Here is a 24,648-nt window from a genome sequence, read left to right on the forward strand (position 1 = left end):
TGGGTTACACAGGGCCCCGGGCCTCCCCCGGCCCCTCCACCAACGTCGGGTCTTGGCCTGGGTGCCACCCCCCCCCCGCGGCCCGGCTCACCGACACATCGCGCGCGAGAGGCGTCGAGCTGGAAGCCGCCGGGACACTCGCACACGGCGCCGCCGGGCCGCGGCACGCAGCGGCCACTCACGCAGCGGCACTCGTCCGAATCCTCCTCCGAGCTGTCCTCTTCTGTGCAGGCGGGGAAAATGCAGACATCAGCCTACACCTCCGCCAGCAGACCTCCGGGGACACCCCGCCCGCAATCCCCCGCCTGTGTCCTCCCTCCATACTCACCTCGAGGGGGCTTCCCTAGCAGCAGGGGGCTCGCATCCCAGAAGGAATTGCTCTCGCTCTGCGACGTTGGGCACTGGGACCCTGGGAGGGGCGGGACGGTCAGCCACACTGACGCAGCACCCTGGCCCCCGCCCCCGCCCCCTCACTCCTCCGCAAACCCCTTCGGGGAGGCTCACCGGAGCCGCGCGGCGGGCAAGGGCGGCACTGGGCTCCCCAACCGCGGCCCTGGCGACAGCAGCAGTCGTCGAAGGTGAGGGCTGGCCCGGCCAGGGGTCCCGCGCACATGCCATCTTCTCCGCGCTGGGCCCAGCACACGTCCCGTCGCTCCGGGGCACGCTCTGCCGAGGGAACCCGGGCATCAGCTGGAGGCCCCAAACCAGGACAGGAGGCCCGGCTCCATCCAACCCTCGCGGGGAGCCGCGACCCCGGGGCTCCACCACGCGGACCAGGCCCTGGAATCGGCCCGGGACAACTCTCGCCCTCACCGGCTGGGTTCTCGGGGAGCTGGCAATCGCGGCCGGAGGGCCCGGGCACCCAGGGCGGGCGGCACTCGCAGCGGTAGGAACCCGGCAAGTTGACGCAGCGGCCAGGGCGGCAGGCTGCGGGGTCCTGACACTCGTCTACGTCTAGGGTAGCGAGGGCATGGGTGGGGGTGGCGGTCACAGCTCGGCCCAGCCCCCGCTCCCCTCCCTGTTTCCCCAGCCGGCAGGCCCGGGCCTCACCCATCTCCTCCGGGCTCAGACACTGGCGCTGCGCCGGGCTGTACTCGGCTGGGGGCGTGCAGGCACAGCGGTAGCCGCCGCGCGTGTTCTCACACACTCCGTTCCGGCAGTTGGACTCGTCCAAGCACTCGTCCACGTCTGCGGGGAGGAAGAGCGCGAGTGGAGGGAACCGGCCCGAAGTCGGGCGGTTGTGCGTGTCTCCCGGCTGCAGTCCCACCGCCACTGGGACCGTCTGCGCTCACCCACGCACTCCAGTAGGTTCCCGTCGTAGTAGAAGCCTTGCTTGCAGTAGCACTCGTAGCCGGGCTGCGTATTCACGCACTTGCCCTCCTTGCAGATCTCTGCCCCGAACAGTATACACTCGTCGATGTCTGCGGAGTGACAAGCCGTGGGCGCCCTGCGGCCTCTACCTCCCGCGCGCGCTCAGGCAGGCAGCCAGCCAGCCAGCCAGGGAGGTGTGGGCGGGGCTTACCGCGGGGGCGGAGCAAGCTCAGTGGGAGAGGCTTTTCCTGGGGCTGACGAGAGCGCAATAGGGGCGGGGCAGACGATGACGGTGTGGGCGGGGCTTACCCCAGTTATCACTACCGACCTTGGTGGGCGGGGCGGGGCGGGGCGCGTCCGGCGGGCGGAGCCGTGCTGGAGCTTACCACGGTGGGCCGGGATGCCATAGTTGACAATGTTGTTGTCTTGGGTGTAGCCCTTCCCGTCCGGGCAGAGACTGTGGAACTCGGCTGAGGGGAGAGAGCGGCCGTGGGGAAGAAGGGAGGCGGGACTGAGCGCGTGCGTGCTCCTGTCGGAGCGCTCCGCCTCATTTCCCACCTATACTGGGAGGGGCCGTTTCCCGCATCCGTTTCCGAACGAAGAAACTGAGACTCTGGGGAGGGCGAAGGCCTGCCCGGCTCCTGACCTGAGCTGTACACTGGGCAGGGATAGATCTCGCAGTGGTCTCCCCAGCCAGCCCCTAGCGAGCAGCAGCACTCCTGCTGGGTGACATTGGTGGCCAGTACACTGTCGCAGAACACCGTGTCATCGAAGTTAAGGTAGCACTCCTTCTTGTGGTGGGGCTGCTCCACCTCTGAGGGGAGGGGAGGGCAGCTCAGGGTCCCGCAGACGGCCTTGCCCACCGACCTCATTCCCCTGCGGCCCCACACTCCCTCGATCCCCTCAGCCGCCCTGTCAGAGCCAAGTTCCAACCTCAACGTGAGGTTCAGGGCTCTCCCGCACGGCCCAGCCCCGGCGGACTCTCAGGCAAGAGGGATTTCTTCTCGTTCCCCAGATTCCAGAGGGTGGGCAGGATGCGTCTCTGGACCCCAGCTGCAGCTCAGGGGAGCTGTCTAGTCTGAGGAGGGGCCCAGAGGACACTCACCCTCACAGCCGTGCTGGTCCTGGGTGGGCGTGAAGCCCTCGTCACAGACGCAAACGTAGGAGCCCTGCAGGTTCTCGCAGGCCCCGTGGGGAAGGCACAGGCCCGGGTCCTGGCTGCATTCATCTATGTCTGTGGGGAGCGAGGGGAGCAGGAAGAGTCCAGTCCCTCCTTGCGGAGCCGGAGGCAGTGGGGAGGGGTGTGCCTCCAGGGACTCACACAAGTTCGGAACCCGGAACTTGCACTTTGATCTCAGAGCACACGCAACAGAAGTGCACTAGTGCCTGTCTGTGCACGTGGGTAGATGTGTGCACATTCCCTGTATTCTTCCCAAAACCTGCAGTGGCTGTTACTGGCAGCAGAACAGAGTCTTCACTCTCAGCTGGGCATTCGAGGACTTTGAGTCTGGTCTCCTGATATCTTTCCGTTTCATCATCCCGTACTCTAACCACCGACACCCCAACCCTATGTTCAGGGCCCTCTCCCCTAAAATCACAACCAGCTCCCTCCAGATCTCCGTGCTCTGCATACAATGTTCTTTGGGCCTGGAATGCCATCCCATGCTTCCCTCTGCTTAGGGAACTATTTATGCTCCCGAGGACCATGTATATGTTCCAAGTTCCAATTCAACGGTCACCTCTCCCTTGCAATTAATCACTCATCCAGACCTCTTTTGGCACCCAGCACCCTGAACAGTATGAATCAATTTATATGTCAGCCTCCCCAAGGGGAATTCCTGGGTCACTGCTCCATTCCTAGTACATAGTATAGAAGCTGGCAAATAGTAGGTTCTCTGTCAACTCCTGTCCGCTAATACATGTAAGGGTCACCGCATAACTACGTCATTATTACTATTGCTATTGTAGGTGGAGCGGAGGGGGCGAGTGAGTGGGTGGATGGACAGATGGATGGAAAGACAGATCATTAGTGTGTCTAGGAGATCACTGCCATTCCTTCTGAGGAACTCTCAGCCAATACCCCCATACCTTGGCACTTCCTGCCGCCTACCAGCCGGTGCCCCTGAGGACAGAGACATCGGTAGGAGCCATTGGTGTTGATGCAGTCACCGCCAATGCAGGCAGCAGGAAAGTCACACTCGTCAATGTCTGTAGGGGACCAAAGAGGTGGAGAATCTCGGAGCTGACCCCACTCAGCCTGAGGCTGCCAAGGCTCCCCGCCCAACGTTCAATCTGGGGGTCAAGTCTACACCCCACGCCCGGGATGCCGGCTGGATACGGGAGTGCCTGACTTGTTTATAGGTAGGCCCCTGAGCTTGGAGCCTGGGCGTAGAAGTCCCAGAATAGGCAGGAACAAGTTAATCCCCAGCTCTAGGCCCTACTCACCCTCGCATCGGCTCCGGTCTCTCGACAGATGGTAGCCGGAGAGGCACTGACACTGGAAGGAGCCTGGCGTGTTGGTACAGATGCCATTGTCACACACATCCCCGGCCTCGCACTCATCCACATCTGCAGGGCACAAGGTGGGGTCAGCATGGGGATGGCCTTAGGCCTCTGCCACCCTTTTCCCACTCATTCCTATGGCGTGGGGCACCAGAGCAGAGGCCAGTGGAGCTGCAGGGAAGCACAGGACCCTAACCCCCCTCCATGTGACACACCATCCCCTAGTGACCAGGCCAGGTGCTGCCAGGGACCCTGCACCATGTCTGAGTCCAAAGAGCTCAAGCCTCACCAACCTTCATCCATCCTCTCCAAACAAGGACCCCCTGCCCACTCCTCTCCCCACACTGCCCTGATCTTCCTTGCCCCAACTGCTCTCCTCTTCCCCAACCTGCCGTGGCTCCCCTTCTGCCCGTGTAAATAAGCTCCTCTGTTCTTTGTCCTTCTCACACAATAATTTCTTCTGCTTCGGCAGTAAAGGAACTTGGCTTTCCCCTGAGAGCATTGCTTCTCTGCAGTCATTTCTGCCAGAAGCCGGTTCTTGGCCACACCTCCAACCTCTTCCAAATCACCACGCTTGGCCTCTGAGGTGCACCTGACCCCATGCCAGCCTTCACTTTCTCTACCGCTGTCAGCACTCACCCTGCTGGTCTCTCTCTCTCTGTCTTGCACCCCATCCTAGAAGTGTCCCACTATCTCTGCTAGTCTCAAGTCCCCTACCTTGCCGCCTTTCGCAGGGGCCCATGAACATCTCTCCTTCCTCCTCACCGGTCTGGCAGGACATGCCTGCCTCCGGGCCCCCAGATCCTGGGTGCTGAGAGGGGTGCAGGCAGCTGCCAGGCTGTGCGCCTTGGGCCACAGCCACTCCCTCTGGCCTCTGGCCCCGCCCCATCCTTAGTGTGGCAGGCGCTACCCTCCCCCACCTCCCAAGCCTGGAGCCCCTAGACAGCTCCCATGCCCTTGGGCAGTCCCAAACCTCTACTGGTCATTGCAAGTCCCCTACCAGACTCCGGCCCTTCACTGTTCATTGAGAAAACTGAGAGTAATCTCTTCTAACCTCCTGAAAATCATTGCATCCGTTCCCCTCTGGCTCCCCTTAGAGCAAGAGAGGGCCCTTTTCCTGTCCACCGCCCCACCGCCGGCTGCCCTTGTCATCCCCTGGCCCATTTTCACGGCATCTCCTCAGCATACAGCCCGAGACCCCACTCTGGAAGCCCCAGGTTTCACTCTTCCTCACTTGCTAGCTGCCAGAAAACTCATGCCATGGAAAACACCCTGTCAAGGCCACTACTAGGAGGTTTCTCATCTTACCACTTAGGCCTTAGTTTACAAGAACCTCCCTGTTGCCTTTGGCTCATCCTCCTCCGCCCTGGAAGCCTCTCCTCCGCCAGTGTCTCAGCTGGTGCTCCCTGGGACTCCTCCCATCCCTCCTCCTCCATCTCCTGTTCCTAGGCCCCTGCCTTTTGCTACTGTGATATTGTCCACAAGGCTCTGTGAGGCTCCCCTCACTGGCCTCACCCTCCTTGGCTGAGAAGACGCACCCTAAGGCTCCAAGTCCCCCAAAGTCCACAGTTCCGGGAGGGGGGGGTTGGATCAAGGCTTCCAATCTGTATGGCCCACCTCCTGCTGTCATCTCCGGCCCAAAGGCCCGCAGGGACCACCCACTCACCTTGTCCAGCATCAAATTTGGGTGTCTTCCTTCTCAAATAGGCACTACCTCCAGACACCCTGCCCCAGTGGACAGCACCAGCACAGAGTCACCCAAACTAGACACCTGGAGGGTCCCTTGTTCCCCTCCCCCCTCCCCTGGACCAGGTAATCTGCTTTAATATTTCTCTACTATCTCATCATCTCATGACCATCCTGAGACAACTTCTCTCATCAGGTCCACCACCATCTGTCCTGAGTCACCAGTAGAGCTCCGGCCACCCTCCACACTCAGCATCAGGGAACTTTCTAGAACAAATGGTGAATCTTGTCACCCTTCCCCTGAAAAGGCTTCAGGGGCCTCAGAGCACCCACAACCTCCTGGGCAGGGCTTAGAGGGGCCTTCCAGGGGCTGAGGACCAGGGGCTGGGGTCCTGCCCCTCACCAGCCAGCTCAGCCCCCACCCTCTGCTTATACCTTACACTTCCCTGCACATTCAGTGCTGTTTTCCCACCTCTGAGTCTGCTGGTAGTGACTTCCTTTGCTTGGCTAATTTCTATTGGTCCTTTAAGACAATTCAGGTCTCCCCTCCTCCCCGCCCTGCATCCAAATTCCATCCAGGCCCACAGCTTTGCACTCTCTGGTCTGTGTCTACTTTTGCCCAGTTTCTCTGAATCCCAGATCCAGCATGCCTCTTGGTGCATAAGAAACATTAGCGCAAGGGCGCCTGGGTGGCTCAGTCGGTTAGGTTAAGTGACCTACTGACTCTTGGTTTCCGCTCAGGTCATGATCTCACGGTCACAGGACGGATTCCACACTGAGTGTGCAGTCTGCTTAAGATAATCTCTTTCTCTCTCCCTCTGCCCTTTCCCTCTCTCTATAAGAAGGAGGAGGAAAAGGAGGAGGAGGAGCAGTGCAGAGGGACTACTAACGCCCCTCCCCACTCTTTTATATCTTTTTCCCCTTTTGAATGTAAGTAACCTGCTTTGCAAAAGCAGCTTCAAGCCTTGCCTGCGAAGACCCTTCCTACACCGAAATTCTGGCGGTCCTTTCATCGGCTAGGTTGGCTGAGAAAATGAGTGGCTAGATCAGTGAACTGAAGGGTCAATTGGCTATGTCCTGCCCACTGTGTGACAGACTCGGTCCCCAGCTTGCGCGCGGCGTGGGTGCGGGCGGCGCTGAAGGGGAGGGCTGGGGCTCACCCAGGCAACTGCGGCCGTCGGGCGCAGGCGCGTAGCCCTGGGCGCACGTGCAGCGGAAGGAGCCTGGGAGGTTTTCGCACCAGCCAGGCGAGCAGGGGCTGCCCTCGGCGCACTCGTTCACGTCTGCGGCAGAGAAGACAAACCCCGGTCGCCACCCCACTGGGCCTGGCACTGTGCCGGCGTGGGGGGTCTCCCCCGCCCAGCATGGGGTGGGGGGGCGCCTGCAAGACGACTCTCACGAACATAAACTCTGCCCCCGCCCTAACCGGACCCCGAAACTGACCTGTCGCCGGGACCACTCCCGGATGGGCCCCGCCCACTTGCCTTCGAACCCGCCCATCCGGGACCTAGGCCCCGCCCTCACCGCGGCAGGCCCCGCCCCCCTGGCTGCGGTAGCCGGGCTGACAGGCAATGCACTTGAAGCTCCCGGGTTTGTTCTCGCATTTGCTATCCGGGCAGGAGCTGGGGTCTCGGCACTCGTCGATGTCTGCGTGGGTGGGGCGAGAAGGAGGGAGACCCATTTGGGGACCACGTGACCGACCCGGCACTCAGTATCCTTGGCAGGACCTCCCTCCGTTACGGATCAACGGGGTCAACTGGGACCTCGGGGCTCCCGCACCCCAACCTCTGAGAGGCCCAGGGCTGGAGTCCAGGCCCTCTGCCCCCACTCCAGGTCGAGGGACAGCTGAGGACCCCCCGTCGGCCCGGATGGGGTCTCCCCCACCTTCGCACATGGGCGGTCGTGAGGCTTTGAGCCGGTAGCCGGGGTAACAGCTGCACTTGTAGTGACCGGGAAAGTTGAGGCAGAAGCCGCCGTCGCCGCACAGGTGGGGCTTGGCGCACTCGTTCAGGTCTGCGCAGGGGGAAGAGGGCGCGAGGGGAGCGCCAGGGGCGGCGAAGGCGGTGACGCGGCCGTCGGGAAGAGACCCCCCCCCCCCCCCCCCCCCCCCCCCCCCCCCCCCCGGCCTCCGCGCCACGCCGCCCGCCCGGGCCGCGCTCACCCACGCACGAGCGCCCCCCGGCGCCCACGTGCAGGCGGTAGCCGCGGTTGCAGTGGCAGTTGTAGGAGCCGCCGGTGTTCATGCAGATGCCCCTCCCGGCGCCGCACGGCTCCGCCTCGCACTCGTTCACGTCTGGGAAGGACGCGCAGGCGGCGAGACGTCAGCGGGATATTAGGACCCGGGGCCGCCCCCGCGCCTCCCGCCCGCCCGCACGCCGGCCCCCGCTTACCCACGCAGTAGCGGTGCTGCGGGTGCGACCGGTAGCCCGGATTGCAATGGCAAGAGTAGTCCGAGGGGCCCGGGACGCACTCGCCGTGGCCACAGATGTTCTGGTTCAGTCGGCACTCGTCTGTCTCTGGTGGGGGAGAGGGGGAGAGGAGGGGAGCACGGAGACTGAGCCGCGAGCACTCAAAGCACTCACTTCCTGCCACGTTCCCCAGGCGGACTTCCATACCCCATTCTTAATAACCCAGATACCTGAGCCTGGTCACACCATGCCCTCAGGGCCCTGACCACTCATACTCCAATCCTAGGATTTGCTACACCTCCATCCCAGATAACCCCGACATCACGACCCCAGGTAGCGACCCCAGGTCTGCGACGTCCCTAGCCTCAACTACAGGATCCCTGAATTTCTATTCTTCCTCACTCTCTTCTGTCTCCCGTCACCCCAGGCCCGATTGCGTCCCTTCAGGGTCCTTCAGTCATCCCAACACCGCTACCCACGGGGCTCTGAGACACACCCCCTCTCCAGCCACCTCAATATTTAAAATCCTACAGCATTAGTTACTCCCATATCCTCTAGCCCAGTAAACCAGCACCCTTGCCTTAGGGACCTGGGTCCCCCATTCCAGAATGGTTGATTTCCTCCCCCTCCCAAGGCAGGCAGGAGCTCTTTCTGGGGAAACTGGCTTGCCCCACCCGTTGTGGATAAGTAGGTAGTCAGATCCAGAAAGCCCCCTCACTTTGTCAACAGTCCTGAACTCTCGGGCTCCCCCACTCCCTCCCCATGTGCCCTTTCCCCCCCTCCCCCCCTCCCCCGCAGCCCAGGCCAAGGATCCTGAACTCTGCCCTACCAAACACACATGGTGGGCTGCTCTTTTTGCCTAGAGTATCTCTCCCTACACCTCCCTCTCCTCTGAGAAGCCTCCCAGGTGACTCTTCCCCCACACTCCCACAGCCCCCGGGGCTGTCACTGCCTTGTCCTAGCCTGTAGCCTCCTAGATTTCAATCGGGCTGGTGGCCCCCTTGGCTTTGGAGTCCACACAGACTTGGGCTTGAATCTGGCTCAGATGTGTGATCTGCGGGGCAAGATGCCAAACCTGAGCCTGTTTTCTCATCTGGAAGATGAAGCTACCTGGGCTCACTTTGAGAGTATGAGAAAGTTAAATGATATTTAGTCCGTAAAACTCGCCGGTCAGTGCCTGGCACAAGGCAATCGCTCAGCCATAGCTAGCAATTATCATGATGCCCCAAACCCCGCAGACACTTCCCACAGCCTCTGGGATCAAACCCAAGGCTCTGAACAAGGCTCCATGCATCGGCCCTCCCTCGGTTCAGAAACCCCAGGCCGTGTGTGGTTTTCCCTCCCCCACCAGTGTTTCATGTGTCTGTGCCTTTGCCTAAACTTCACTTGGAACGTCCGTTTTCCCAACCTGCACACCCATTCCTTCCCCACTCCTTCTCATTAATTTCTAACACTCTTTAAAGCCCTGCTAGCCTTCTGTTATTGCCACCCTACATATTTTCACAATCCCCAGACTTCTCTCCTTCTCTGCTTTTTCATGGCATTTATGAGACACCCTAGATTTTTAGTTACTGATCTGTCTTCTGTTTACTGTGCGAGAACAGGGGATTTTTGTCTTTTGCTTACTACTGTATCCTCAGCACCTAAAGAGTGTCCGGCACATAACAGGTGCTCAATAAATATTTGTTGAATGAATGAATAAGCACCTTCAGACTGGGCAACCGCCACAATACCCGGATCATTCAAGGTTGCACACCAAGGCCTCCCCAGAGCCCAGCCCAGGGCCAGGGCCAGGCGCACAGGAAGCCCAGGGGAAGGGTAAGAGCTCAGGAATGATGGGGGGAGGGGGTGGTAATGGAGGGCGGAAATGAAGCCAGGGACGTGGCCTCTCCAGGACATGGCCTCTGTGGCCAGGTCTTACCTGTGACCTGGGTAGGAGCAATCTCCACTGCACTGCGGGAAGGGGGCAGGTCTGGCAGGAACCAGCGCACAGTGGGAGGCGAAGGCCTGGAGATCAACTCTGTAGGCAGCAGTGTATGCCCATCAGGGGCTGTGGAAGATGGGAGAGCCGCCCCCTCCGGGCAGGCCAGTGGCTGGGACTTCACACCCAGCTTCACTATCCCCGGACAGCTAAGCTGTCAACCACCCCCAGTGACAGTACTTGAGGACTAGCTCCTGCAGGGCCCAGCTCACCAGGGTAGGGCCTGGCTGGAGACGTGGTGGCGGTCGGGTGGCTCTGCTGTGCTGATTGTTCCTCCATCACTGGCTGTGAGGGACAGCCACATGAGCCCTCTGTCTCCTTAGCTTCCCCGCTCCTCCCACCTGGGCTCTCATACTCACTGAGTCCGTGCTCACCCCTAAAAGGGAATAAGATGGGGCCATTAGCACAGGGCTGGGAAGAGGGAGTTAGGACTGGGATTGGCAGTCGGTGTTTGTGGTTAGGGTCTCTTAGGAGTTCAACAATCATGTCTCTGGGTCAGGTGTCAAGAGTTAGATCCTCAAGTCAGGGGGCATTTGTGTCAGGGATCGGGGAACCGGTATGGGGAGCGGTGATTGGTCAAAGGCCTGGGGTTATTGAGCAAGGTTTAGGTGGGTATAGCTAGGGTCAACTCCTTGGGTCCAGGAGACAGGAGGTCAGATCTAGGGACAGCATTTGGAACAGATCAGTGCCCTGGTTTGGAAATCAAAGGGGTTCCAGCGTCAGAGGAATAGATCTGCAGGGCAATGGGTGGTCAGATCCTGTCAATCAGGGGTTAAATCCTGCAGTCACAACCTTGGTTAGGGTCAGCTCTGTGGGTCAGCGGTGAAGTCAAGGATTAGGAGGGGGAGGATAGACTCTGAGATCGCATCTGTGGATCCGAAGTCAAGGGATCAGGTCTAAGGCGTTCGTTCATCATCTGTCAGGGAACGGAAGGGGTCAGGCCAGACCTCGCTCTTCTTCCGTGTCCTCGGGTGGCGGGGCCCGGCTGGGGCTCTCAGGCAGCTGCTGGGGCTTGGGTGGCCCATCAGGGTGCAGGAAGAGGGAAAAGTCACTTTCGCCCTGAATGGTGAGGGTCTGGTGGGAAGTGAGGATGTGGTACCCCTTCCCAGCTGGACAGATCTCCTTGAAGGCAGCTGCGGCCAGAGGGAGGGGCAGAGAGGTGAGTGTCTCCTGGACAGGCACATGGACGGCCCCTTCGCCCCACATGCCCCAGGCTCACCAGTGCCATCGGCCGGGCAGCGCTGGCACCTCGCACCCCAGGCCTTGCCGACGCTGCAGCAGCAGAGCTGGCGGGTGAGGCGCGTGGTCAGAGGGTGCTGGCACTGGTGCTCAGGGCTCACCAGGCGGAAGCACAGGCTCTTCTCCTCTGGCTTGTCCGCTGCAAGGGCCAGTGGCAGGCATGGACATCGGGGCCCAATGGCTGCCCATGTCCCTCTTCCAAGCTGCCCCAGACCTTGCCTCTCTGGCCCAGACAACCAGATCCTCATGTGGCCTCTGACCTCAGGTGACCGTGAATTCATGTGATCCCTGAACCTGTGTTTCTCTGACCTCATGTGCCCCAGGAAATCTCTGTGACCGCTGACCCCACTGACCCCTGATTCTAGATGCTCTAGCTTTATCCCTCCTCCCCATCAAGCCAATGATCTCATACGACCCTCACTCTATATAGTCCCTGGCCTCATGTGATCTCTAACCAGATCTCACGTGACTCCTGACCCCACTTATCCCTGATCCTATCAGCCCTGGGCCTTGATCCTCCTGCAATCAAGCCTTGATCCCACTGTGCCCTCTGATCCTTGCTGCTTGGAGGGCCACGCCTTGTGACCTCCCAGGGACCTGAGCCCTCATTCTCACCAATGCACTGCGTTCGGGAGGGGCCCAAGCTATGGCCAGGTGGGCAGACGCAGCGATAGGAGCCAGGGTTGTTGAGGCAGTCACCATGGCGACACATGCCTGGCATCGCGCACTCGTTGATGTCTGTGAACAGGAATGTGATCCCCCTAGTCTGGGGCCACAGGGTGACAGCAAGCTCCTCCAAGACCCTCAGGGTCCTGCCCCAGTCCCGCCTCCTCCCTCAGTCACCTTGGGGCCTCCCCCAGTGACCACTGGCTTGCCCCTCCAGCCCAGAGAGTCTCCTGGCTGGCCGTACCCTGACAATGGGTGCTGTTGAGTCGCTTGTAGCCCTGGGGGCAGTCGGCGCCCACCTCCCCACGTACAGGTCCTGGTTTCTGCACCCCTGTGTCTGCAGAGAGAGGAGGGCGTGGCAGCGGAGGACCCTGGGGGTCCGGCAGGGGAGGGGCGAAAGGAGGGCAATGCGGAGGAGCAGAGGGGGACGCTGAGAGGAATTCGGTGGGCACGGAGAGGCTCAGGCTGCACCCGCGGGGTCCTCCCCCTGCAGGACAGGAAGAGGTATACGGGTGTCCCAGAGCCCAGGCACTCACACTGCAGCTGGGGGCACTTGTGGCACTTGCTCTGGCCCCAGGCGGTGCCGATGCTCCCACAGCAGTCTTCCTGCTTGGTGAGGCCGGGGAGGGGGTTACTGCCGCACTAGTGGAAGTTGGGACTGGGGTCACAGGGCGCCCAGCCCCACGCAGCTGCCCTCCCCAGGCCCTTTTCCTCCCCTCTCAGCCCGGGGACCCCCGTTTTGTGCAATCCCCGTTTAGCTGGGACAGGACAACCCTGAGAGACCGAAGTCCAGGTGGACTGTGGATTCACTCACAGGCTGCTTGGGCAGGGTGTCCTGGAAGCAGCGGCCCAGGGGCTTCTGGGTGGGTGGCCGGGGGTGCTGGGGCTTGGGGTGTGGCAGCAGGTGCTGCGAGGGGGCTGGGCCCTCGGCGTTTGGCCCCTCGATGCGGTGAACTTGGACCGAGGCATCGGGCGGGTGGTGCACGCGCACGTTCACCACGGGGGGCGGGGCCTGCACTGGGGGGCGGGGCACGGTGGCTTCAGGGCTGCCCCGCACCGCGGGTTGCGGTTGCCCATCCTGGTCCCACCACCCTGGTGTCCGCCCACTTCGGCCACCCCGGGTCTGCCCGTGGTCCGGTACCTTCCGCTGAGATCTGTCCCGGCCCGAGGGGCACCAGGAAGGCTGCATGCTGGGCAGGGGGCCCCTCCCCGGGCCCTGGCGGATCAGCGATCACCTGGACCGCGTAGATGGCGTGCTTGCTGGCCACAGACTCGCTTTCTGGCGCCAGGGGTGGAAGCGCGCCTGTGGACAGGGCCCCGGCCCGGCCGAGCCCAGGGCCTGCGCCGCCGGTGACCCCGCCAGCTCCTCCAGCGGGCACCTGGCAGAAGCGACCGGTGAAGTCCGGGGGACACAGGCACTGGTTTCGGGAGGAACACTGGCCGCCGTTCATGCAGGGCAGAGGGCACACCACTGGGGAGGGGAGGCGGATCAGGAACCAGGCCCACCGGCCCTCCCAGCCCCCAGGCCTGATCCCTCACCCACATCCTGTATCTTTCCCTCCTTTCGCTACCTCCTTGCCACCCACTGGCTCTGTCCTCCTTGGGAAGCTGGGTTTGGGACCACATGGAAACTGCCCTATGGCTCTTCTCCCTATGTTGGCCTCTGGAGTCTTAGGTCCTGTACTCAAATCCTAGCTAGGAGGCCACGTGCCAGTTGTGTGGCCCTGAGCCCTGTGCTTCGGTGTCCTGGTCTACAGGGCTGTCTGTTGTGTCTATTAAATGAGGGAATGTCTGTACCGAAGCTTAGCTCAGTGCCCTGCACGCTGAGGGGCTTTAATAAGTAGTAGCAAATGGTGACGACGATCGTGGTGATGGAGCGGCCTTTTTCTCCTCTGGATTTTCCTCCAAACCTTCCTGGGAAGGTGATCTCTATGTGGCGGGTCCTCCTTTTCCAAATTCTCCCCATTCAGACCTCAGCCCTCTCTGCGTTCGCCCCTCCCTCCCTCCCTTTGCCTTGACACCCCGGGGCCCACACCTCTAACCTCTCTGGGACGTCTCTTGGGCACCTCCACCCAGGGGACACTGTTGGGAATCAGCATCCTTCTCCCCCCGCCCCCCGACTTTGGACTTCCACTGGGGAATCCCAGTCAGCCAAGGGCTCCGTCTCTCCGGCCCCACTCCATCCAGTTCCGGCCTCTGTACCGTCTCATGAGTCCATCTCCCTCCCCGCCATGCCCTCTGCCCCTCTGGTGCCCTGCGCCTTGCCACCCATACTCCTCCCTGGCTTTCTGCCTGTCCACAGCCCGCCCCCCCGGAGAAATGCGCCTCAGGCAAAGCCCCGGCCTACTCCTTGCTTCCTTGCACAAACATTTAAGGCTCTCCGTGGCCCAGAATGAACCTTCTTTAAGTCCATCCCCTTCTGCTCTTTCCACATGCACCCCATGCCCCAGGGCCCCTCTCCCTCCTCCTACAAATGTGTCACATCTCCTGCCTCCATGGCTTTATTTATGCCATCCCCTCCCTTGGGGCCCTGTCCCCCCCACACCTCTACATATTCAAATATTATCCTTCCAGCCTCAGTTTCTCCTCCTGGGAGCTTTTCCTCATATCCCCGCCCCACTTCTGTTCCCTCTCCTGAGTTATCGCCCTCTGCCCAGCTCTGCCTGGCACTTGACTTGGTTATATTTGTCTGTCTCCGACACCATGAAGAGTGTTTTGGAGGGTAGGGCTGCGTCTGCCTCAGCTCTGGGTCCCAGAGGAAGTTCGGGGTGAGGGGGGGGATGACTCAAGGACTGACTGAGTGGCAGGCTGGGACCTATGTCTTTCTGTCACACACACTCATATCCCACATCCAGCCTTGGGGCCCTGAGCTCACACACCAGCCCCAGCCCCTCTCCTGCCTGTGCATGGCTGCCCTCACTTCCCAGGATGGAAAGATGGAGCTGATGCTCTCCCGGACACCTGCAGGGCCTCAGAGGGCCAACCCACGTCCACGGCCATCAGGGCCTGGCTATGAGCAGCCCAGCCCAGCCCAGCCTGTCCGGACTCTCAGGGCAGAAGGGGTGTGTCCTGGGCTGGGGGAGGTAGGATCCTCTCCTTCCTGCCTCCCAGTGAGTCACCCATAGCGGTGAGGGTGACCTCTCAATGACACCCGCCCACTGTGGCCTGGGCTCTGAGCCTGGGGGATGTGGGCAGCACAGATGGAGACCAGCAGCCCGGGCAGGATGGCCAGGGGGTCTGGGAGGCTGGGCCCATATATACTCACATGCATGGTCATCTCCTCTCTCTCTCTCTCTCTCTCTCTCACACACACACACACACACTCATTCTGGCACCAACACAAGCTCACAGAAACACTCCCATAGTGACTGGAGACAGACACTCAGGACAACACAAAGAAACATGTAATTAATCAGAGTGCCGCTCCAAAGTCCATGCATGCGCACGCACACACGCACATCTCATGAGAACTGTGAACCACATCGGCGGGGTTCCTTGGGTCTGCCCGTCGGTATGTTGAGTATAGGAATGTGTAAGAGGGGCCGTTTCGCTGGTGCCATCCTGGGCCCGGCCTAATTACCCTGTCCAGGAGGGTAATTACTGCTGGGACACCTCCCCCAGCCTGGCCCACAGGGCCTTGCGGGGAGGAGAGCTGAGCCCCAGGCCTTGCCCTTTGAAGACAGATGCGGAGGAAGGGGTAGGCTCCAAGTGGACCTGGGGAGTCATGGGGGATTGTTGGGGAGGGGAGACTCGGAGGCAGAGCTCCTGAGAGCTTCCGGGGGAGACATAGAGGGGGTGCCAGGAAAAAGACGGACTGAGGACAACAGCCCCCACCTCCAGGCCTGCCCTCCACCTGTTAGGCCCCAGCACCCCTCCCCTCCAAGACCTTGCCAATATCTAACTTCTTCACCCCCAGCCCTGCCCTTGGCTCCTCCCCCCCGGAGCATGCAGGTGTCCACCCCTGGCACGCCCTACCTTAGACATTTTGAAAAGGCTTTTCCTGTTTCTTCCAGCAATTCTGTTTCTTGGGGGAGTCTTTACCCCTTCTCGGAGACCTCCTGGCCCCAGCGCACACCCCTCAGAAGCCCCTGGGTGCTGACCCTGACTCCCTCTCAGAACCCAGCACTCTCCCAGAGGCCTGTGTCTTGCAGGACCCCAGCATGACTGCACACCTTAGGCCTCGACCTTGACCCAAAGCTGTGAAGCCCTGGTCCACGGAGCGCTCCAGCTGTGGCGGCAGGACTCCAGCCTCCCAAGCTGCTCGTGTCCCCAGGCCCCCAGAGCTCTGCATTCCGCACCCCGGGCCCCCAGTGGCATACACCCTACTCCACCGGGCAGCCCGCGTTTGTCCTGCTGCCTGCCGTCCCGCGCCCCCCACCCGTGCCCGCGGGCCCTCACCCACGCGGAAGCCGGAGCCCGTGAGCGTATCGGTGCTGTGGCCGTTCTCTCCGATGAGCGTCATGTTGGAGCCCTGCTGACAACTGTCCCGACACTGGCCCTTGAGACAGGTCCGCTTGCAGATCACCGGCGCAAAGACCACCTTGAAGCGCTCCCGGGCCAGCGCCCCGCCCCCGCCGGCGCCCCGCTCGCCCGCCGGCCCCCCCTCGGCCCCGCCGCCCGGGCCCAGCAGCAGCAGCAGCAGCAGCGCCAGCAGCCCCGCCGCTCCCGCCCCGCGCATCTCAGGGGCCAGGCCGCCAGCAGCCCCGCGGGGCCGGGGCATCCGGGGCCGCAGGACCCGGGGTGGCGCGCCCGGGCCGGGGCTATGGTCGCAGCGCCCCGGGTTGGGGGGGGAGCAAGCCGGGAGCCCCGGGAGAGAGGGCAGCGAGGGAGAGGAACAGAGGAAGCGCGCGGGGAGGGGACGGCGGGCGCGGGCGGGGGGCCCGGTGCGAGGCAAAGAGATGGAGGCTGGACTGCGGGGAGCCCAGAAACTTCCAGAGCCCCGGGAAGGAGCCCAGCCACGAGCCGGGGGTGGGGGTGGGGAGTGGGGGCCGGCGAGGGCTGCGAAGGCCCCGAAGTGAGGCGGCCGCGCGGAGGCCGAGCGAGTCGAGGCGGAGAGGAGGAGCGAGGGGAGAGGAAGGCCGGGCGGCCGGCCCGCTCCGCGCCTCCCCCGGCCGGGCTGGGCTCCCGCGGCCGCCGGGAAGCAGGGAGCGCGCGGGGCGGACGCAGGGAGAAGTGAGCAGTTGTTTTCCCTGGCTGCGGCGCGGCGGCGGCGGCGAGGGGGCTGGGACGCTGGCCCCGGGCCAGGGAGACAGCCTTTTTTTTTTTTTTTTTTTTTTTTTTTTTCAGTTTCAAGCGTCGCCGCTGCCGCCCGGAGGAGCGAGGGCGTGCGGGCGGGCGGAGGCCGGGCGGGGGGGGGGGCGGTCCCCACCCCAGATGCCCGCCCCGCCGGAACCCGCCGCCGCCGCCGCCGCGCTGGACGCTTTCCAGAGCGCCCTCACCTGGGCCGCCGGCCGGGCCGCCGGATTCCTCCGGGCGGGGCGGCCGCGTCAGAGCGGGAAACCGAGGCTGGGGGAGGAATTCGGGCCTGGCCGGGTCACGCGGCCGCCGGGCGGCCAGGTGGGGCTGGAACCCCAGGCCTCTCGGCCCTTTCCCAGCCTCCCTTGCGCACGTAGGGGGCTCACCACCCCAGAGTCACTTCTCATTAGTGCCGCTCCACTCCCCTCTGAGGAGGGGGCTCCAGGAGAGGGCACCCTTTGGCCAGGGCCTCCGTGAGGGTCCGGAAGAGAGGCAGATAGACCCAAGCCGGAGGCCCGGCTTCCCTGCCAACACCGCTCCTCACCCCCCCCAATGTCTTCCTGGTGCCCACCCTGCCCCCACCCCCTTCGCCTTGTCTGGCCGGGCTGGCGGGGCTGGCTCTGGGCCTCAGACACTCTGGAATCGCCAAGGTCTGAGCTCAGGGCCTGGCCCCCTTCCCAGGCTAACAGCCGGGAGGAGGGGGGTGCTGCTTGAGGGCCCAGGGGGCTGGGGAGGGGCACAGCAGGGCCCCAGGGCAGGCGTTGGCAGGGGCCGAGGAGGGGCCTTGGGTTTGGTAAAGCCCCGGAGGAGCCAGGCGTGGCCACCGGTCTGGAAAGCAGGCCCTGGAGGACTGCAGTGTCCCAGGGCCCCCACCATGCCGAGGGCCTGGCCAGGAGACCCCAGGACTCGGTGTCTGACACAGATCGCAGCAGGGGGTGGGTGTGACCAGGGTAACCTGAGCAGCACACTGCCAAGTCAGAGCCACACCAAACCCTCTCCTGTTGGGCACTGGGGGTGGGGGTGGGGAAGTCTGACCGAGGGGAGGGGGTTCAGGAGCTTGCCTCCAGGAACACCTGTCTGAGAAACTCATGGTTTTTACTTGGAGGATGGATTTCTTTGGACAGCTTTGGAGGGACTGCCCGAAGTGCTCAGTGGGCTCTGACCTGTTCCTGCGGCCTGGTGCCCCAGGGATGGGATGAGGCCGCGCGTCCTAAGGGGATGTGAGAGACAGCCCCACCCTCCCGCAGGGCTCAGATCACTCACCGAGGCAGGGAATAGTAGTGAGAGCTTACCACCTGCCGGGTTCAGGGCTGAGTGGGTCGTAGTCATTTTTTCCTCATACTCATCTGAACCTGACCCTCCCCTGTTGAGAGCAGGCTGTGGCTCCCCTTGGAACACAGCACGAACAAACCAGGGTCGGAGTCTTCATCTCTCCAAGACTCAGTCTTCTCACCTGTGAAATGGGGATCTATTCATTCAACAAACTGGGAACCCACCGCGTACCAAGCTCTTGCTAAGGTATAGGACCAATCCCTGCCTTCCTGGAGCCTCTGTAGAGGAGGAAACTGACACGTGACAAGTCGTCAATTGACACATGACGGTGGCTACAATAGAGGCCTGCCGGTGCTGTGACAGAGAAGAGCAAGAGTGTGGTGGGACCCGGAGGTCCAGGAAGCCCCTCTGACAGAGGGACTTCTAAGCCGAAAGCTGGAAGAGGAACGGGAATTCAGGGCCACGTGTAAAGCCAGCCAAGCGGGAGGGAGGCCCGCAGGAGGCCTGAGGGATTGAGGGCAGGGATGGACAGAGGGCATGCAGGGCTGGGGGATGGGAGGGGAGAGAGATTCAGTTCTTCTAGGAACTAAAAGAAGGCAAGCAAAAAGGTGCAAGGTGGGAGAGAACGTGGATGTGGGAGGCCACCGCGAGGAATTTGGGTTTTATTGTCACTGCAGTGAGATTGTACCAGGGCAATTGCTGATAGCTTGGACACAGCGGAGATGTATTTGAGAGGGGGAATCTAGACACTGGGTAAGTGGCGGGTACCCGACAGGCAGGTGGCACGAACGGCTCCGGGTGTCTGGCCTGAGCCCGCGGGTGGGGAGGAAGGTGGCGGAGGAGAGGGAGATGCGGGGAAGAGCCTGGAGCTCTGTTTGGGGCTTGCTGAGTTTGAGATGCTTGTATCACCCAAAGAGAGACATCTCAGCCCAGGGGTCTAGAGCTCAGACAGAAGGTCTGGCCCGAAAACATAGTCTTGGGGTCCCTCGCATACAGGGGCATCGATGGCCATGGGAAAGGATGGGCTCAGCCTGGGAGAGAACAGAGCCCTGGGGGAAGCAGGGAGGCCCCCACTCCTAGGTCGGAGAGGAGTCAGACAGGGCAGCAAGCAGGAGGGAGCACGGAGGAAAACCAGGGACACGATTGGGAAAAGGTGAGGAGTGGTTTTGGGAGGAGTGTGTAGCCAGCAGTGTCGCCTGCTGCTGAGAGCAGGATGGGGTGGTGACAGCCCTTCTTCAGGGGCTGCTGAGGGGACGCAGTGACTTCGGGCAGTGAAAGCAAGCACCTTGCCCAGTACCAGGCACATTCTGGGTGCTCAGTAAATGTTATTCTCTGTCGTCATCACCAGACTCCTTAAGCTCAGTGGGGAGCCAGCAGGGAACAGAGGGCACCCTTGTGTGGCTGATTGAGGGGCCTGGATGGGAGGGACCATTGATGGAGGGCAAGGAGACCACCAGGGGCAGCAGAGGGAATGAGGGAAGCCCTGGCCGCTGAAGGCTGAAGGGCAGGGGGCGGGGCGGGGAGGGGCTCCTGCCAGACTAACCTCAGCCTGGAGCCACAGGAGCCTGGCCACCAGTCCACCTGCTGCCTGCCTGCAGGGAGGGGGCTGGGCTGAGGCAATATTACTCTAGTCTCCTCTTGTCCAGCCGGGCCTCGGAGAGGCTGAACCCCGAAGGAGGCCTGCGGGCAGGGGGCCCCAGGGGGAGCCTCAGCACATGAGATTGGCCATGGAGCCAGGAGGACAAGGAGGCAGAGTGGACCAGCAGGGCAGACTTCGACAGTCCGGCTCTTGGGGTCTGCCCGCTGTCTGGGCGCATCTCCTGTGTCGTTACACCCAGCCATCCCGCCTCCCCAGAACCCACCAGCGTGCTTCCGTACCTCCTAGAGAGTTCTCCTTCAGTCAGAGGAGACCATGACCTTTTCAGTCATTCCAGATTGTTTCTGCTGCCTAACAGGTCTCCTCACTGCCACTTCCGCCTGCCCTGGTTCCTCTTCTACCTGGTGCCAGAGTCGCCCCCCCCTCCTTTTTTTGTAAGTTTGTTCATTTTGAGAAAGAGAAAGAGAGAGTGGAGTAGGGCTGGGGTGGGGCGGGGAGAGAAAATCCCAAGCAGGCTCAGCACCATCAGTGCAGAGCCCGATGCTGGGCTCGAACCCACAAACTGTGAGATCATGACCCAAGCCAAAATCTAGAATCTGACGCCCTGCTTTGGGCTCTGCACCCTCAGCACGGAGCCTACTTGGAACTCTCTCTTCCTCCCGTGCGTGCTGTCATGCGCATGCGCGCTCTCTCAAAATAAATAAACTTAAAAAAAACCAAAAACCGATTCCAACCATGCTACTGCCCTGCTTAAAAAGCCTCCAGTGGCTTCCCTTTGCTCTCTGGACCCACAAGGTCCTCTGTGCCTCAGAGTTGCTGAGTTCTTGACTCTGCAGGGAAGGGGGTGGGGGTCTAGGAGGCACTTCTTTACGTTATTTTCTAAAACAGCCACCCCTGGCTCTCTGATTCCCATCACCTATTTGTTTCCTGCTGGTATTCACCCCAGCCTGAAACCTTCTTCTTTTTCTTCATGTTTATTTATTTATTTTGAGAGCAAGAGCACCCAAGCATGAGCAGGGTGGGGGCAGAGAGACAGAGGCAGAGAGAATCCCAGGCAGGCTCTGTGATATCAGCGCAGAGCCCGACTGGGTGAGATCATGACCTGAGCTGAAATCAAGAGTCGGATGCTCAACCCACTGAGCCACCCAGTCACCCCTGAGACATTCTTCCATATAGGTGTGTTTACTTCTTTATTTTCTGTCTCCCAGCCATCCCAGGAAGGCACACCTTTGTGTCCAGATCCCAACAGGGCCCGGGACACAAAAGGTGCTGAAGTTTGTTGACTGGCTAAACGGAGTGAGCCGCAAGAGCGCCCATTATGTACCATGCGCTTTCCACTGTGACATTATTACATCCTCCCAGGGAGCCCCCAAAGGCGGATACTGAGGCTTTGAAAGATGAAACAATTAGACTCAGGTCATCAGGTGAGTCAAGTGTGGGAACTGAACTCAAGCCTGTCTGATCGGAAACATACACAGGTGCTCTTAGGAGGGAGGAAGGAGAAGGGTCCCAAGAAATGGCCTAAAGACAGGTGCGTGGGGCCCTGAGGGCCCGGACTAGCTCCGCTGAGGTAGGAGAACCATGAAGCAGGGGACCCAGGCCCGGGAAATGTGCAGACCTGCTTTTTTTGTGTGTGTGTGTGCAGACCTACTTAAATGGTAGGGAAGGCTCTGTGTGGAGGGGATTCTCGAGGCCCAGAGAAGGCAAGGGACTTGGCCAAGTTCACACCGCCAGTCAACAGCAGAGCCAGGACTCAAACCCAGGGCTCCCAATGCCTCATTAGGGGAATGGCGGGACAGGAGAGCAGCAGCCTGCCTAAGGAAGTTATATTTCAGGAGGCAGTGGGCACAGCGGTGGTTTTCTGCCCTTAGATTTTTCTGGCTGCATCTTGTACCAACTATGGGAACTGGGAAAACTCTTCAATTTCTCTATGTCTTAATTTCCTCACTATTAAACAGGGATTCCAATGAGCTGGCATTTAGGAAACCCTTAGTGGGTGCTGCATGTAATAAGTACTCAGTATACGGAGTCTGGGAACCATGATGGGCTGCTTGTGGGGAGGTGGGTACTACCACTGGTAGAGGGGCTCTGTGCCACCTTTGGAGTTCTGAGTGTCTTTAGGAAGCTTCTAGGCTCTGAAAAAAGGCGTAGCTCTGGGGGGTGGGTGGGGGAGCTGTTCATCAGTTCTGAAGGTGAGGGTGGGAAGTTTCAGAGGCCTGGAAGGGACCCTTCTGCCCTGAAGCATCTCTCTCCAAAGACACTTGGGTAAGAGTGGCTTTCACTGAGTCCCTCCTGTGTGCCACATACTGTGACAAAGGGATGGGATTGGAAAATAAAATGAACCTTTCTTCATGCTTGATCAATAGGACAGGATCTTGGCCTTGCTACCCCTCTGCACCTTTCAGGTTTTAAAAAAATTTTTAATGTTTTATTTATTTCTGAGAGAGAGAGAGAGAGAGAGAGCACCCGAATAGGGGAGGGTCAGAGAGAGGGAGATACAGAATTGGAAACAGGCTCCAGGCTTTGAGCTGGCTGTCAGCACAGAGCCCGATGTGGGGCTCGAACCCACGAACTGTGAGATCATGACCTGAGCCGAAGTCGGACATTTAACCGACTGAGCCACCCAGGCGCCCCAACCCTCTGTACCTTTCAAACACAGGGAAAGCCCACCAAGAATCAGGCTCTAGAGGTGCACTGCCTGGATGGAGTGCCAGCCTTATCACATCCCCGCAGAGTGATTGTGGAGAAATCTCTTAACTTGTCCAAGCCTCAGTTTCCTCATCTGTAAATTAGAGATGATGAAAAGACCTAACTCACAGGGTTCTCCTGAGCATTAAGTGAGATAGTTTGTGAAAAGCCGTCAGCATAGTGCTCGCTCCAAAGAAAACACACACCAAAAGTTGAGTAGTAGTATTTTTATCACTGTATCATCTTGCCATTTCTTATTCCACAGAAATTTCAGGTTAATTAACCTTGCAGTGAAAAACAAGAAGAGAAGATGACCCATTTTGGGTGTCTGTTAGTATGAAAATACAATAACATAAATTATGTTTTTCAGCGTCACAGCTATTCAGCATAGACCACTTGGTACCATGTGAACCTGACCTCCAAATGAGGCAGTCACTGGTGGCTGTCATTGAGTTGAGTGAGTATATCTGCCACCACGGTGTTTGCTACCACTGAGGAACGGACCTAACGACTGCCATGTCAACAGTGCCACAGGTAGGGACAGATGTTGGGCTGGCTACATGACAGTGTGATAGATTCTTTGGTGAGGGAATAGTCTGAAAGAGTCCAACCCCACTGCTTCCCAGACAGCTGGCCTGCCTACCATGGCTACTGTGAATAAGCTTTACCACCAGCTTTTCTAGGATCTTCTTTGTACCCCTGTCAAGGACTGGGAAGGGGCTGAGATTGCCCTCTACGTGCAGACTAAGAAGTGACCCCACCATTGTTTTGTGCATGCTGGCAGAAGACACGAGATTCTTGGATCAGAGACAAAGGACTTCATTACTCATGGCATAGTAAACAGTGTGATCATCAGCCTATTGACATTAGTCTCCTTGTCCCTAAGTCCCACGGAGGTGGCATCCACACAGTGGATTGCATTATGGCGAGGACTCTAAATTTAGAGAACCCAAATATTTTCTCTTCTTTCCTTTTCTTTAATATAATTTATTGTCAAGTTTGCTAATGTACGGCATATACAGTGTACTCTTGGCTTCAGGAGTAGCTTCCTGTGATTCATCCCTTACATACAACACCCGGTGCTCATCCCAACAAGTGCCCTCCTCAATGCCCATCACCCATTTTCCCTGCCCCCCCACCCCATCAACCCTCAGTTTGTTCTCTGTACTTAAGAGTCTCTCTTATTTATTTATTTATTTATTTATTTATTTATTTATATCCAAGTTAGCTAGCATCTAGTGCAACAATAATTTCCGGAGTACATTCCTTAATGGCCCTTACCCATTTAGCCCATCCCTCCTCCCACAGCCCCTCTAGGAGGAACCCTCTGTTTGTTCTCTATATTTAAGAGTCTCTTATGTTTTGTCCCCCACCCTATTTTTATATATATTTTTTGCTTCCCTTCCCTTATGTTCATCTGTTTTATATTCTAAATTCCTCATAAGCATGAAGTCATATGATATTTGTCTTTCTCCAACCGATTTCTCTTAACGTGATACCCTCTAGTTCTGTCCACATGGCAAGATTCTTTTTGATTGCTGAGTAATACTTCACTGTATATATCTATAGCACAGCTTCTTTATCCATGCATCTGTCGATGGACATTTGGGCTCTTTCCATACTTTGGCTATTGTTGACAGCGCTGCTATAAACATTGAGGTGCATGTACCCCTTCGAAACCGCACACCTGTATTGTTTGGATAAATACCCAGTAGTGCAATTGCTGGTTCATAGGGTAGTTCTATGTTTAAGTTTTTGAGGAAGCTCCATACTGTTTTCCAGAGTGGCTGCACCAATTGCATTCCCACCAGCAGTGCAGAAGAGATTCTCTTTCTCCATATCCTCACCAACGTGTTTTGTTGCCTAAGTGTTAATGTTAGTTAGCCATTCTGACTGGTGTGAGATGGTATCCCATTGTGGTTTTTTATTTGTGTTTTCCTGATGATGAGTGATGTTGAACATTTTTTCATGTGTTGGTTGGCCATCTGGAGGTCCTCTTTGGAGAAGTGTCTTTTCATGTCTTTTGCCCATTTCTTCACTGGGTTATTTGTTTTTTGGGTGTG

At 59.5% G+C, this 24,648-nt stretch overlaps 1 protein-coding gene and 1 long non-coding RNA gene across 6 annotated transcripts in view; one reads left to right on the forward strand and one right to left on the reverse strand.

The window, feature by feature from the left end:
* Positions 1-16,991, reverse strand: part of LTBP3 (latent transforming growth factor beta binding protein 3) — a 17,693-nt gene extending 702 nt beyond the window's left edge. Inside the window, exons 1-27 of one of the 4 annotated variants that reach the window (XM_039244737.1) lie at positions 16,192-16,990; positions 12,935-13,264; positions 12,608-12,810; positions 12,330-12,435; positions 12,038-12,130; positions 11,743-11,865; positions 11,108-11,266; positions 10,836-11,021; positions 10,248-10,264; positions 10,101-10,173; positions 9,829-9,927; positions 7,890-8,015; positions 7,661-7,792; positions 7,384-7,512; positions 7,024-7,146; positions 6,660-6,782; positions 3,757-3,879; positions 3,400-3,519; positions 2,417-2,545; positions 1,958-2,125; positions 1,698-1,781; positions 1,293-1,421; positions 1,051-1,188; positions 814-954; positions 505-666; positions 329-409; positions 92-220 (exon numbers count right to left, since the gene is read on the reverse strand). In XM_039244737.1, coding sequence (XP_039100668.1) covers positions 92-220; positions 329-409; positions 505-666; positions 814-954; positions 1,051-1,188; positions 1,293-1,421; positions 1,698-1,781; positions 1,958-2,125; positions 2,417-2,545; positions 3,400-3,519; positions 3,757-3,879; positions 6,660-6,782; positions 7,024-7,146; positions 7,384-7,512; positions 7,661-7,792; positions 7,890-8,015; positions 9,829-9,927; positions 10,101-10,173; positions 10,248-10,264; positions 10,836-11,021; positions 11,108-11,266; positions 11,743-11,865; positions 12,038-12,130; positions 12,330-12,435; positions 12,608-12,810; positions 12,935-13,264; positions 16,192-16,513 — 3,748 coding nt within the window. In that variant the 5' untranslated portion in view covers positions 16,514-16,990. Of the gene's footprint in view, positions 1-91; positions 224-328; positions 410-504; positions 667-813; positions 955-1,050; positions 1,189-1,292; positions 1,422-1,697; positions 1,782-1,957; positions 2,126-2,416; positions 2,546-3,399; positions 3,520-3,756; positions 3,880-6,659; positions 6,783-7,023; positions 7,147-7,383; positions 7,513-7,660; positions 7,793-7,889; positions 8,016-9,828; positions 9,928-10,100; positions 10,175-10,247; positions 10,265-10,834; positions 11,022-11,107; positions 11,267-11,742; positions 11,866-12,037; positions 12,131-12,329; positions 12,436-12,607; positions 12,811-12,934; positions 13,265-16,191 lie in introns of all 4 variants that reach the window. The other 3 variants (XM_039244736.1, XM_039244739.1, XM_039244738.1) reach the window with 3 other exon arrangements.
* A 4,122-nt stretch (positions 16,992-21,113) lies between these two features.
* LOC120240208 lies at positions 21,114-23,445 on the forward strand. Of its 2 annotated transcripts, none has more exons than XR_005530592.1 (3): positions 21,114-21,321; positions 22,956-23,119; positions 23,269-23,445. It is a non-coding gene; the product is annotated as an uncharacterized LOC120240208 (long non-coding RNA). The 2 variants fall into 2 exon arrangements; XR_005530593.1 differs by lacking the exon at positions 21,114-21,321 and adding an exon at positions 21,367-21,428.
* The last annotated feature ends 1,203 nt before the right edge of the window (positions 23,446-24,648 follow it).

This window comes from Hyaena hyaena, unplaced genomic scaffold, assembly GCF_003009895.1.
Source record: "Hyaena hyaena isolate Hyena2069 unplaced genomic scaffold, ASM300989v1 scaffold_248, whole genome shotgun sequence".
Classification (NCBI taxonomy): Eukaryota; Metazoa; Chordata; class Mammalia; order Carnivora; family Hyaenidae; genus Hyaena; species Hyaena hyaena.